Raw genomic sequence first — 12,586 nt, forward strand, 5'->3', positions numbered from 1 at the left:
ATATGAATGCGGAATACAGGGTTAACGGTAGAGTTCTTGGCAATGTGGAGGAGCAGAGAGATCTTGGGGTCTATGTTCATACATCTTTGAAAGTTGCCATTCAAGTGGATAGAGCTGTGAAGAAGGCCTATGGTGTGCTAGCGTTCATTAACAGAGAGATTGAATTTAAGAGCCGTGAGGTGATGATGCAGCTGTACAAAACTTTGGTAAGGCCACATTTGGAGTACTGTGTACAGTTCTGGTCGCCTCATTTTTGGAAGGATGTGGAAGCTTTGAAAAAGGTGCAAAGAAGATTTACCAGGATGTTGGCTGGAATGGAGAGTAGGTCTTACAAGGAAAGGTTGAGGGTGCTAGGCCTTTACTCATTAGAACGGAGAAGGATGAGGGGCGACTTGATAGAGGTTTAGAAGATGATCAGGGGAATAGATAGAGTAGAGAGTCAGAGACATTTCCCCCCGGTGGAACAAACCATTACAAGGGGTCATAAATTTAAGGTGAATGGTGGAAGATATAGGGGGGGATGTCAGAGGTTGCCAGAGAGTAGTGGGGGCATGGAATGCACTGCCTGCGGAAGTAGTTGAGTCGGAAACATTAGGGACCTTCAAGCAGCTATTGGATAGGTACATGGATTATGGTAAAATGATATAGTGTAGATTAATTTGTTCTTAAGGGCATCACGGTAGCATTGTGGTTAGCACAATTGCTTCACAGCTCCAGGGTCCCAGGTTCGATTCCAGCTTGGGTCACAGTCTGTGAGGAGTCTGCACATCCTCCCCGTGTCTGCGTGGGTTTCCTCCGGGTGCTCCGGTTTCCTCCCACAGTCCAAAGATGTGCAGGTTAGGTGGATCGGCCATGATAAATTGCCCTTAGTGTCCAAAATTGCCCTTAGTGTTGGGTGGAGATGTTGACCTTGGGTAGGGTGCTCTTTCCAAGAGCTGGTGCAGACTCAATGGGCCAAATGGCCTCCTTCTGCACTGTAAATTCAATGATAGTCTATGATTAATCTAGGACAAAGGTTCGGCACAACATCGTGGGCCGAAGGGCCTGTTCTGTGCTGTATTTTTCTATGTTCTATGGTGACTCAGTGGTTAGCACTACTGCCTTATGGCGGCGAGGACCCAAGTTCGATCCCGGCCCCGAGTCACTGCCTGTGTGGTTTCTCCCCGTGTCTGCGTGGGTCTCACCCCCACAACCCAAAGATGTGCAGGGTAGGTGGATTGGCCACACTAAATTGCCCCTTAATTGGAAAGAAATAACTGGGTACACTGAATTTTAAAAAAAAAGGATCACATGGTGATATTGCAGGGGGTTAACAGAGGGGGAGATAGAGAAGAGGGGAAAGGATAAAAGAGGAAAAGGAAGGGGAGAAATGAGAAAGGAAAGTCAGGCACACAGACTTGCAATTAAAACACCTCCAAAACATTCCATCGGCTTGTCCTGAGAACAGCTTTGCGAGGGTCACTGATAACCAATGTGCCGCTTACACAATATAACATTTGCACCATTACTGATGTTTATTATTCATCTTATAATTGACACCAGTAAACATCATCCTTTTACCTTCCTTGGCAGTGCTGCTCCCTGGAACGAACTGTGCATAAACTCATCTGTAGGACATGTAGGGGGAGGGGAGAGGGTGGGTGCTTCAGTCGATGATCCTTTTCCACCAACTGTAAAAAGGGAGCCAGAATTAACAAACTGCTCTTTCGGCAGCTTTAGGCCCCCTGTTGTGATATCACTTTAAGGGAGAATATGCTAATGAATAAGTAGCCAGGATGTAAACCACATGACCAGACATTATTCAGAGGAGCTTTCAATTTAGCGAGCAGCACGTGGGGTGAAGGAACAGCAGTTGTACTTTGTTAACGATAGTGGTCGAATCTTTGTAGTAAATCTACCGGCTGAACCACCCCGTACCATGTCTTCCAATAAACCAAATCTGTTTAGTTTGCAAGTTCAGTGTGAGCTGGGTAAATTTGGATTTAGCAAGCATTGAAATACAACACACTCCGCCAACAAATGTCTAATCTGTGTTCTGAACCCAACTGCCGGTCAGAGACTCGATGTGAGCAATGTTCTCATGGCCAGACCTGCCTTTTCCATTTGCAGACGGATGGACCTGCATATTTGCAGCGTTGTCCATTTTTATTTCACATTTTTCGTATTTGCGATCTCTTCGGCTGCCCGCTTTTGACAGCTGAATTGAGGATTAGGGTTTTCCTTTAGGAACTTGTGCCTAGGTCCCAATTAATTGGCCTCCCAATCAATGATACCTTTGGTTGGGTGTGACAAAGGGGTAAACAGCAAGCACCATGATGTAAATGACTGTCAAGTCACTACAGAGAGGATTTAACACCTGTTCAGATAATTCTTTCCAAGAATTACATTATTGCAGTGTGTTTCACCAGACTCAATGTATTGACAACATTTCACTCCATCTCAAATTGCAATGACCAGCGATGCTGACTAATTGTACTGTGCACAAGTTCAATACAACCCAAACTGAGGGACAGATCAATCTGTAACCTAGAGTACTGGGTATTTCTCCATTGCAAACACAGCTCTGTAGAATTCCTACAGTGCAGGTGGAGGCCATCGTGCACCCACCCTCCGAAGGAACATTCTACCTCGGCCCATTCCCCCACCCCATCCTGTAACCTGCACATTGGTCTGGTCATGGCCAACCCATCTAACCTGCAGGTCTCTGGACTGTGGAAGGAAACCCACGCAGGCACGGGGAGAACGTGCAAGCTCCACACAGACAGTCACCCGAGGCCGGAATCGAACCCGGGTCCCTGCCAACCACTGTGCCACTGGAAAATGAACTCACCGCCGCACTTCATTGACAACCTTTCGACAACACCAACAGTGAAAAGACAAATGGAACAGTTTACCAAGTTGGTTTTCCTACTGCATTATTATGCAGGGACAGACCAGCTGATTGAGCAACAATCCTTAGTGATACAGCAGTTAACGGGCTGGGCTATACTTACTAGGTGTACTGTGAACCCTGTGTACGCAAGAGGCACTCTGGGATGAGTCAAACGGGCTCGGAGAAAGTCCGTGGGAGGAGGGAGGCGTCGACAGCCCACAGGCTGAAGATGGGCTCCAGAGCATGTCCTAGAAGAAAGGTACAAATCCCAAAACACTGAATTCAAAGTTCAATTGAACCACATTGTTTTTGCTTAGCAAGGACTTGGGCTTACCTGGATCCCATCTGTAGGCAGGCGTTGCAAGGTTGGTGGTGTCTTGTACTGAGGCTGGATCCCTGGGAGACTGGAGATGGGGGCCCGGGGTGTGTAGGTTGAAGAAGATGCACTGCCTGCAATGAAATTCAGTATAAAGGCGAAACAGTTATACTTTCCATACATAAATTAAACCAGTTAAAAAAGAAACTACAGTAAATATCCCCCAATAACAGACATTTGTCCTTTTTTTCCCTCGTCAAAAATGAGATCTATTTTGAAAGTAGATCTATAAAACGCACTTTTAAAAATGTTACCGATCACCATTAATTACATGGGGATTTTAAGGTATTTTAAATGATGATGGACGGATTGTTTCTAGTCACTGATGGGAGCATCGACTCCTGAAGGAGCGGGCAAAAGAATAAATAGAAGTTAGCACTGCTGCCTCACGGCGCTGAGGTCCCAGGTTCGATCCCGGCTCTGGGTCACTGTCTGTGTGGAGTTTGCACATTCTCCCCGTGTCTGCGTGGGTTTCGCCCCCACAACCCAAAGATGTGCAGGGTAGGTGGATTGGCCACGCTAAACTGCCCGTTAATTGGAAAATGAATTGGGTACTCCAAATTTAAGAAAAAAAATAATAAATAGAAGCAATTTAGGGCTGAAGGTGGAAAGGTTTTTAAATTAAAAAAAAAAAAAAATTTATTCAAATTTTCACAAAATATCAACAACAAGATACAGAAAAAGACCAACCCCCACCCCCCCCATATACATAAATAATAAATTAACAGCCTTCATCAACATAAAAGCAAATATACACACCCACTCAAGAAAAGGTGTTCCCCGGGGGGAGCCCAAACTTCTCCTCCAGCTCACCCAGGCTCGCGAACTTCCCGTCCACAAACAGGTCCCCCATCCTTCTAATACCTACCCTGTGCCAGCTCAGAAACCCTCCGTCTATCCTCCCCGGGACAAACAGGTGGTTCCCCCGAATCGGGGACCACACCGAGGCCCCCACCTCCCCCGTGACGTCTCCATTGCCCCCCAAATTTTGAGGGTAGCCGCCACCACCGGGCTCGTGGTATACCTCGTTGGAGGAAGCGGCAGCGGCGCCGTCACCAGCGCCTCCAGGCTCGTGCCCACACAGGACGCCATCTCCAGCCTCTTTCATGCCGCCTCATCCCCCTCCATCACCCACTTACGCACCATCGCCACGTTGGCAATAATACCCACAGAGGTGAGGCAGCGCCAATGCCCCCCCCCCCCCCCCCAAAATCGCTCCAGGAACACCCTTCTCACCCTCGGGGTCTTCTGCGCCCACACAAACCCCATAACGCTCCTGTTAGCCCGCCTGAAGAAGGACCTAGGGATCAGGATGGGGAGGCATTGGAACAGGAACAAAAACCTCGGGAGCACCGTCATTTTAACTGACTGCACTCTACCCGCCAGGGAGAGTGGCAGCACGTCCCACCTCTTAAACTCCTCGTCCATCAGCTCCACCAATCTCGTGAAGTTAAGCTTATGTAGGGCCCCCCAGCTCCTAGCCACCTGGACCCCAGGTACCTGAAACTCCTCTCTGCCGTTTTTAGCGGGAGCTCACCAATCCCCCTCTCCTGGTCCCCCTGTGCACTACGAACAACTCGCTCTTCCCCATATTAAGCTTGTACCCGGAGAAATCTCCAAACTCCCCAAGGATCCTCATCACCTCCAGCATTCCCGCCACCGGGTCCGCCACATACAGCAGCAAATCATCCGCATAGAGCGACACCCGATACTCCTCCCCACCCCAGCCCCCTCCAGTTCCTCAACGCCATGGCCAGGGGTTCAATCGCCAGTGCGAAGAGCAAGGGGGACAGGGGACACCCCTGCCTCGTCCCCCGGTGTAGCCGGAAATACACTGACCTCCTTCTGTTCATGGCCAAACTCGCCACCGGGGCCTCATACAGCAGCCTCACCCACCTGACGAACCCCTCCCCAAACCTGAATCTTTCCAGCACCTCCTATAGGTCCCCCCACTCTATCCTATCAAAGGCCTTCTCCGCATCCATTGCCGCCACTATCTCCGCCTCCCCTTCCATCGCCGGCATCATTATAACATTCAAGAGCCTCCGTACATTAGTATTCAACTGCCTCCCCTTCACGAACCCTGTCTGATCCTCGTGTATGACCTGCGGCACACAGTCCTCTATCCTCATGGCCAAAATCTTTGCCAGCAACTTTGCGTCTACATTTAAGAGTGAGATCGGCCTATATGACTCACACTGTAGGGGATCCTTGCCCCGCTTCAGGATCAGGGAAATCAGCGCTCTAGACATCGTCGGGGGCAGAGCCCCCCCTTCCCTTGCCTCGTTGAAGGTCCTTGCCAACAGCGGGCCCAGCTGGTCCGCATACTTATTGTAAAATTCAACCGGGAACCCATCCGGCCCCGGTGCCTTCCCCGCCTGCATGTTCCCTATCCCTTTGACCAACTCCTCCAACCCAATCGGCGCCCCCAACCCCGCCACCTGCCCCTCCTCCACCCTCGGAAACCTCAGCCAGTCCAGGAAGGGACCCACCCCTCCCTCTTCCAGTGGGGGCTCAGACCGGTACAGTTCCTCGTAGAAGTCCCTGAAGACCCCATTGATACCCACCGCACTTCGCACCGTGCTCCCTCCTCCATCCCTAACTCCCCCGATCTCCCTAGCTGCCTCTCGCTTCCGAAGCTGGTGCGCCAGCATACGGCTCGCCTTTTCTCCGTATTCATATACTGTCCCCTGTGCCTTCAACAAATCAAACTCAGCCTGGAGGCTACACCGCTCCCTAAGCAATCCCTCCTCCGGGGCCTCCGCGTACCTCCTATCCACCCTCACCATCTCCCCACCAACCTCTTCCTCTCTCTCCTCTCCTTTTGTGCCCTAATGGAGATCAGCTGTCCTCTGACCACCACCTTCAGCGCCCCCCAGACCACCCCTACTTGTACCTCCCCATTGTCATTAGCCTCCAGGTACCTCTGTATACACTTCCGGACCTGCCCGCTCACCTCCTCATCCGCCAGCAACCCCACCTCTAGGCGCCACAGCGGGCGTTGGCCCCTCTCCTCCCCCAACTTGAGGAGCATGATCAGAAATGGCTATCGCCGAGTACTCCGTATCCTCCATCCTCGGAATCAGCGCCCTGCTCATGACAAAAAAATCAATCTGGGAGTACGCCATGTGGACATGGGAGAAGAATGAAAATTCCCTGGCCCCCGGCCTCGCAAACCTCCATGGATCCACCCTCCCATCTGGTCCATGAAACCCCTCAGCACCTTGGCCGCCGCCAGCCTCCTGCCCGTCCTAGACCGAGAGCGATCCAGTGCCGGGTCCAGCACCGTGTTGAAATCTCCCCCCCACTATCAGGCCCCCTGTCTCCAGGTCCGGAATCCGGCCCAGCATACGCCGCATGAACCCCGCATCGTCCCAATTCGGGGCGTAGACATTGACCAACACCACCCGCTCCCCTGCAGGTTGCCACTCACCATCACATACCTACCGCCATTGTCTGTGACAATGCTCGACGCCTCAAACGACACTCTCTTCCCACCAAGATCGCCACCCCCTGATTTTCTGCATCCAAACCCGAATGAAACACCTGCCCTACCCCACCCCTTTCTCATCCTTACCTGAAGCATGGCCACATCCGCCTTCAGCCCCTTCAGGTGCGCGAACATCCGGGCCTGCTTGACCTGCCCATTCAGTCCCCTTACATTCCAGATTATCAGCCGGATCAGGGGGCTACTCACCCCCCTCCCTCCCCGACTAGCCATAAGCCCTTCCTAGGCCAGCCACGTGCCCGGGCCCCCCGCACGACTCGTTCCCCACAGCGGCAGGCCCCCACCCAGACCTCCTCTACCAACTCAGCTCCCCCTTGGCCATTCCAGCAGCAACCCAGTCCCCCCCGCCCTGCCACCCCTAGCTGCATTGCTCCCGCCACTGCACTCCCATAAGTCAGCTGACTCCTGCTGACCCCGGCCACACTCCATCGACCCCCCCCCCCACCCCGGTGTGGAGCTTCTCTCCCCCCCCCCCCCCCCCCCAGTGTGGAGCTTCTCTCCCCCCCCCCCCCCCCCCCAGTGTGGAGCTTCTCTCCCCCCCCCCCCCCCCCCCCAGTGTGAGCTTCTCACTCCCCCCTCCCCCAGTGTGGAGCTTCTCTCTCCCACCCCCCCCCCCCCCCAAGCGTGGAGCTTCTCCCGCCCCCCCCCCCCCCCCCCCACCAGTACCAACTCCAGCTCCCCCTTGGCCATTCCAGCAGCAACCCGGTCCCCCCCCCCCGCCACCCCTAGCTGCATTGCTCCCCCCACTGCACTCCCATAAGTCAGCTGACTCCTGCTGACACCGGCCCACTCCATCGACCCCCTCCCCCCCAGTGTGGAGCTTCTCCTCTCTCTTCCCCCCCCCCCCCAAAGTGTGGAGCTTCCCCCCAAAGTGTGGAGCTTCTCCTCCCCCCACCCCCCAAAGTGTGGAGCTTCTCTCCCCACCCCCCCCCCCCCCCCCAGTGTGGAGTTTCTCTCCCCCCCCCCCCCCAGTGTGGAGTTTCTCTCCCCCCCCCAGTGTGGAGTTTCTCCCCCCCCCCAGTGTGGAGCTTCTCTCCCCCCCCCCCCCCCCCCCCCAAAGTGTGGAGCTTCTCCCCCCCCCCACCCCCAAGTGTGGTGTCCGTCCCCCCCCCCCCCCCCCCCAAGTGTGGAGTCCCCCCCCCCCCCCCAAGTGTGGAGTCCTCCGCCCCCCCCCCCCCCCCAAGTGTGGAGTCCCCCGCCCCCCCCACCCCCAAGTGTGAGTCCCCCCCCCCCCCCCCAGTGCGGAGTTTCCCCCCCCCCCCAGTGTGGAGCTTCTCCCCCCCCCCCACGTGAGGAGCTCTCTCCTCCCTCCCCCCCCCCCCCCCAGTGTGGAGCTCCCCCCCCCCCGTGTGGAGTTTCTCTCCCCCCCCACCCCAAAGTGTGGAGTTTCTCCCCCCCCCCCCACACCAAGTGTGGAGTTTCTCCCCCCCCCCACCCCAAGTGTGGAGCTTCTCTCCCCCCCCCCCCCAGTGTGGAGTTTCTCTCCCCCCCCCCCCCCCCCCCAGTGTGGAGTTTCTCCCCCCCCCCCCCCAGTGTGGAGCTTCTCCGCCCCCCCCCAAAGTGTGGAGCTTCTCCCCCTCCCCAGTGTGGAGCTTCTCTCTCCCCCCTCCCACCCCCCAAAGTGTGAGTTTCTACCCCCCCCCTCCCACCCAAGTGTGGAGTTTCTACCCCCCCCTCCCACCCCAAGTGTGGAGTTTCTCCCCCCCCCCCCACCCCAAGTGTGAGCTTCTCTCTCCCCCCCCCCCAGTGTGGAGTTTCTCTCTCCCCCCCCCCCCAGTGTGGAGTTTCTCTCCCCCCCCCCCCCCAGTGTGGAGTTTCTCTCCCCCCCCCCCCCAGTGTGAGCTTCTCCGCCCCCCCCAAAGTGTGGAGCTTCTCCCCCTCCCCAGTGTGGAGCTTCTCTCTCCCCCCACCCCCCCAAGTGTGGAGTCTCCCCCCCCCCCAAGTGTGGAGTCCCCCCCCCCCCCCAAGGTGTGGAGTCGCCCCCCAACCCCCAGTGTGGAGTTTCTCCCCCCCCCACCCCCCAGTGTGGAGTTTCTCCCCCCCCACCCCCCAGTGTGGAGTTTCTCCCCCTCCCTCCCCCCCCCCAGTGTGGAGCTTCTCCCCCCCCCCCCCCCCCAGTGTGGAGCTTCTCCCCCGCCCCCCCCCCCACGTGAGGAGCTCTCTCCTCCCTCCCCCCCCCCAGTGTGGAGCTCCCCCCCCCCACCCCCCCCCAGTGTGGAGCTCACTTCCCCCCCCCCCCCAGTGTGGAGTTTCTCCCCCCTCCCCCCCAGTGTGGAGTTTCTCCCCCCTCCCCCCCCAGTGTGGAGTTTCTCCCCCCTCCCCCCCAGTGTGGAGTTTCTACCCCCCCCCCAGTGTGGAGCTTCTCCCCCCCCCCCCACGTGAGGAGCTCTCTCCTCCCTCCCCCCCCCCCCAGTGTGGAGCTCCCCCCCCCAGTGTGGAGCTCTCTCCCCCCCCCAGTGTGGAGCTCCCCCCCCTCCCCAGTGTGGAGTTTCTCCCACCCCAGTGAGGAGATTCTCCCCCCCCCAGTGTGGAGCTTCTCCCCCCTCCCCAGTGTGGAGCTTTGCTCTCCCCCCCCCCCACCCCCAAGTGTGGAGTCCCCCGCCCCCCCCCCCCCCAAGTGTGGAGTCCCCCCCCCCCCCCCCAAGTGTGGAGTCCCCCGCCCCCCCCACCCCCAAGTGTGGCGTCCCCCCCCCCCCCAAGTGTGGAGTCCCCCCCCCCCCCCCCAAGTGTGGAGGTCGTCGCCCCCCCCCCCCCCCCCCAAGTGTGGAGTCCCCCCCACCCACCCCCCCCCCCCAAGTGTGGAGTCCCCCCGCCCCAGTGTGGAGTCCCCCCCCCCCCCCCCAGTGTGGAGTTTCTCCCCCCCCCCCCCAGTGCGGAGTTTCTCTCCCCCCCCCCCCAGTGCGGAGTTTCTCTCCCCCCCCCCCCCCCCAGTGTGGAGCTTCTCCCCCCCCCCCCCACGTGAGAGCTCTCTCCCCCCTCCCCCCCCCAGTGTGGAGCTCCCCCCCCCCCAGTGTGGAGTTTCTCACCCCCACCCCCACCCCAAGTGTGGAGTTTCTCCCCCCCCCCCCCACCCCAAGTGTGGAGTTTCTCCCCCCCCCCCACCCCAAGTGTGGAATTTCTCCCCCCCCCACCCCCAGTGTGGAGTTTCTCTCTCTCCCCCCCCCCCCAGTGTGGAGTTTCTCTCCCCCCCCCCCAGTGTGGAGTTTCTCCCCCCCCCCCAGTGTGGAGCTTCTCCGCCCCCCCCCCCAAAGTGTGGAGCTTCTCCCCCTCCCCAGTGTGGAGCTTCTCTCTCCCCCCACCCCCCCAAGTGTGGAGTCCCCCCCCACCCCCCAGTGTGGAGTTTCTCCCCCCCCACCCCCCAGTGTGGAGTTTCTCCCCCCCCCCCCAGTGTGGAGTTTCTCCCCCCCCCCCAGTGTGGAGTTTCTCCCCCCCCCCCCAGTGTGGAGCTTCTCCCCCCCCCCCCAGTGTGGAGCTTCTCCCCCGCCCCCCCCCCACGTGAGGAGCTCCCTCCTCCCTCCCCCCCCCCCAGTGTGGAGCTCCCCCCCCACGTGTGGAGCTTCTCCCCCCCCCCACCCCCCCCAGTGTGGAGCTCTCTCCCCCCCCCCCAGTGTGGAGTTTCTACCCCCCCCCCCAGTGTGGAGTTTCTCCCCCCTCCCCCCCAGTGTGGAGTTTCTCCCCCCTCCCCCCCAGTGTGGAGTTTCTCCCCCCTCGCCCCCCCAGTGTGGAGTTTCTCCCCCCTCCCCCCCCCCCAGTGTGGAGCTTCTCCACCCCCCCCCCCACGTGAGGAGCTCTCTCCTCCCTCCCCCCCCCCCCAGTGTGGAGCTCCCCCCCCCCCCCAGTGTGGAGCTTCTCCCCCCACCCCAGTGTGGAGCTCTCTCTCCCCCCCCCCCCCCCAGTGTGGAGCTCCCCCCTCCCCAGTGTGGAGTTTCTCCCCCCCCCCCACCCCACAGTGTGGAACTCTTTCCCCTCCCCCCCCCCCCCACCCCACAGTGTGGAACTCTTTCCCCTCCCCCCCCCACCCCACAGTGTGGAACTCTTTCCCCTCCCCCCCCCCACCCCACAGTGTGGAACTCTTTCCCCCCCCCACCCCACAGTGTGGAACTCTTTCCCCTCCCCCCCCCCCACCCCACAGTGTGGAACTCTTTCCCCTCCCCCCCCCCCCACCCCTCAGTGTGGAACTCTTTCCCCTCCCCCCCCCCACCCCACAGTGTGGAACTCTTCCCCTCCCCCCCCCCCCCCCCACCCACAGTGTGGAACTCTTTCCCCTCCCCCCCCCACCCCACAGTGTGGAACTCTTCCCCCTCCCCCACACCCACAGTGTGGAACTCCTCTCTCTCCCCCCCCCCCCACCACAGTGTGGAACTCTCTCTCTCCCCCCCCCCCCACCACAGTGTGGAACTCTCTCTCTCCCCCTCCCCCCCCCCAGTGTGGAACTCCTCTCCCCCCCCCCCACAGTGTGGAACTCTTGCCCCCCCCACCCCACAGTGTGGAACTCTTGCCCCCCCCCCCACCCCCACAGTGTGGAACTCTTCTCCCCCCCCCCCACCCCAGTGTGGAACTCTTTCCCTCCCCCCACCCCCCAGTGTGGAACTCTTCCCCCTCCCCCACCCCACAGTGTGGAACTCCTCTCTCTCCCCCCCCCCCACCACAGTGTGGAACTCTCCCCCCCCCCCCCCTCTCCCCCTCGTGGAACTCTCTCTCCCCCCCCTCTCCCCCTCCCCCCCCCCCCAGTGTGGAACTCCTCTCCCCCCCCCCCCCCACAGTGTGGAACTCTTTCCCCCCCCCCCCCTTGTCCACCAGCAGGATCTCATCCATTCCACCTCCCAGCGCGGGAGAAAAAGCCCGCGCTTCCCAGCTCCGGCCCCGCCCCTTCAGCCCTAAACGCGGGAAAAAGCCCGCACTTTCCACTCGCCCGGCCCAGCCTCCCCTGGCGCAGCTCACTTTCCAGGCCAGGCCTCACCCCCCCCCCCCCCTCTCCCTCCTCCTCTCCCCCACCCCCTCTCTCTTCCCCTCCCCCCCCCCCACACGAGCCCGCCCGGCAGACCTAAACAAAACAATGCCCAATCAACCCCAAAAAAACAAAGAACCCCCCATTGAAACACAACCCAACAATCCCCAACCATCCCTCCACCGGGACCCCTCATCCCTGACTCTTAGTCTGAATCCACTTTTTTTGGCCTGAACAAAGGCCACGCCTCCTCCGGGGACTCAAAATAATGGTGTTGAATCCTTATAGGTGACCCACAGACGCGCCGGCTGCAGCATACCGAACTTCACCCCCTTCCTGTGCAGCACTGCCTTCGCCCGGTTGTACCCGGCCCTCTTCTTCGCCACCTCCGCGCTCCAACCCTGGTAGATCTGGACCTCCGCGTTCTCCCACCTGCTGCTCCGCTCCTTCTTGGCCCACCTTAACACACTCTCTCGATATGCAAGGTGTTTCACTCGGGGCTGGATGCCAAAAATCGAGGGGTGGCGGCGATCTTGGTGGGAAAGGTGTCGTTTGAGGCGTTGAGCATTGTGGCAGATAATGGCGGCAGGTACATAATGTTAAGTGGTAAGTTGCAGGGAGAGAGGGTGGTACTGGTCAACGTGTACGCCCCGAACTGGGACGATGCAGGTTTTATGCGGCGTATGTTGGGTCGGATCCCAGACTTGGAAGTGGGGGGCCTGATAATTGGGTGGGGGGGGGGGGGGGGGGGGGGGGGGGGGGGGGGGGGAAAGAGACTTTAACATGGTGCTGGATCCGGCACTGGATCGCTCCAGGTCTAGGATGGGTAGGAAGCCGGCCGGCGGCCTAAAGTGCTGAGGGGGGTTTATGGACCAGATGGGA

The 12,586-nt window shown here is 59.2% G+C and overlaps 1 protein-coding gene across 2 annotated transcripts in view; it reads right to left on the reverse strand.

The window, feature by feature from the left end:
* Positions 1 to 12,586, reverse strand: part of tsc1b (TSC complex subunit 1b) — a 69,057-nt gene that overhangs the window by 24,046 nt on the left and 32,425 nt on the right. For both annotated transcript variants that reach the window (XM_072488853.1, XM_072488852.1), the window contains exons 9-11: positions 3,207 to 3,322; positions 2,994 to 3,120; positions 1,561 to 1,670 (exon numbers count right to left, since the gene is read on the reverse strand). In XM_072488853.1, the coding sequence (XP_072344954.1) occupies positions 1,561 to 1,670; positions 2,994 to 3,120; positions 3,207 to 3,322 (353 nt within the window). The remainder of the gene's footprint in view (positions 1 to 1,560; positions 1,671 to 2,993; positions 3,121 to 3,206; positions 3,323 to 12,586) is intronic.

The sequence above is a fragment of the Scyliorhinus torazame genome, chromosome 22, assembly GCF_047496885.1.
Source record: "Scyliorhinus torazame isolate Kashiwa2021f chromosome 22, sScyTor2.1, whole genome shotgun sequence".
Taxonomy (NCBI): Eukaryota; Metazoa; Chordata; class Chondrichthyes; order Carcharhiniformes; family Scyliorhinidae; genus Scyliorhinus; species Scyliorhinus torazame.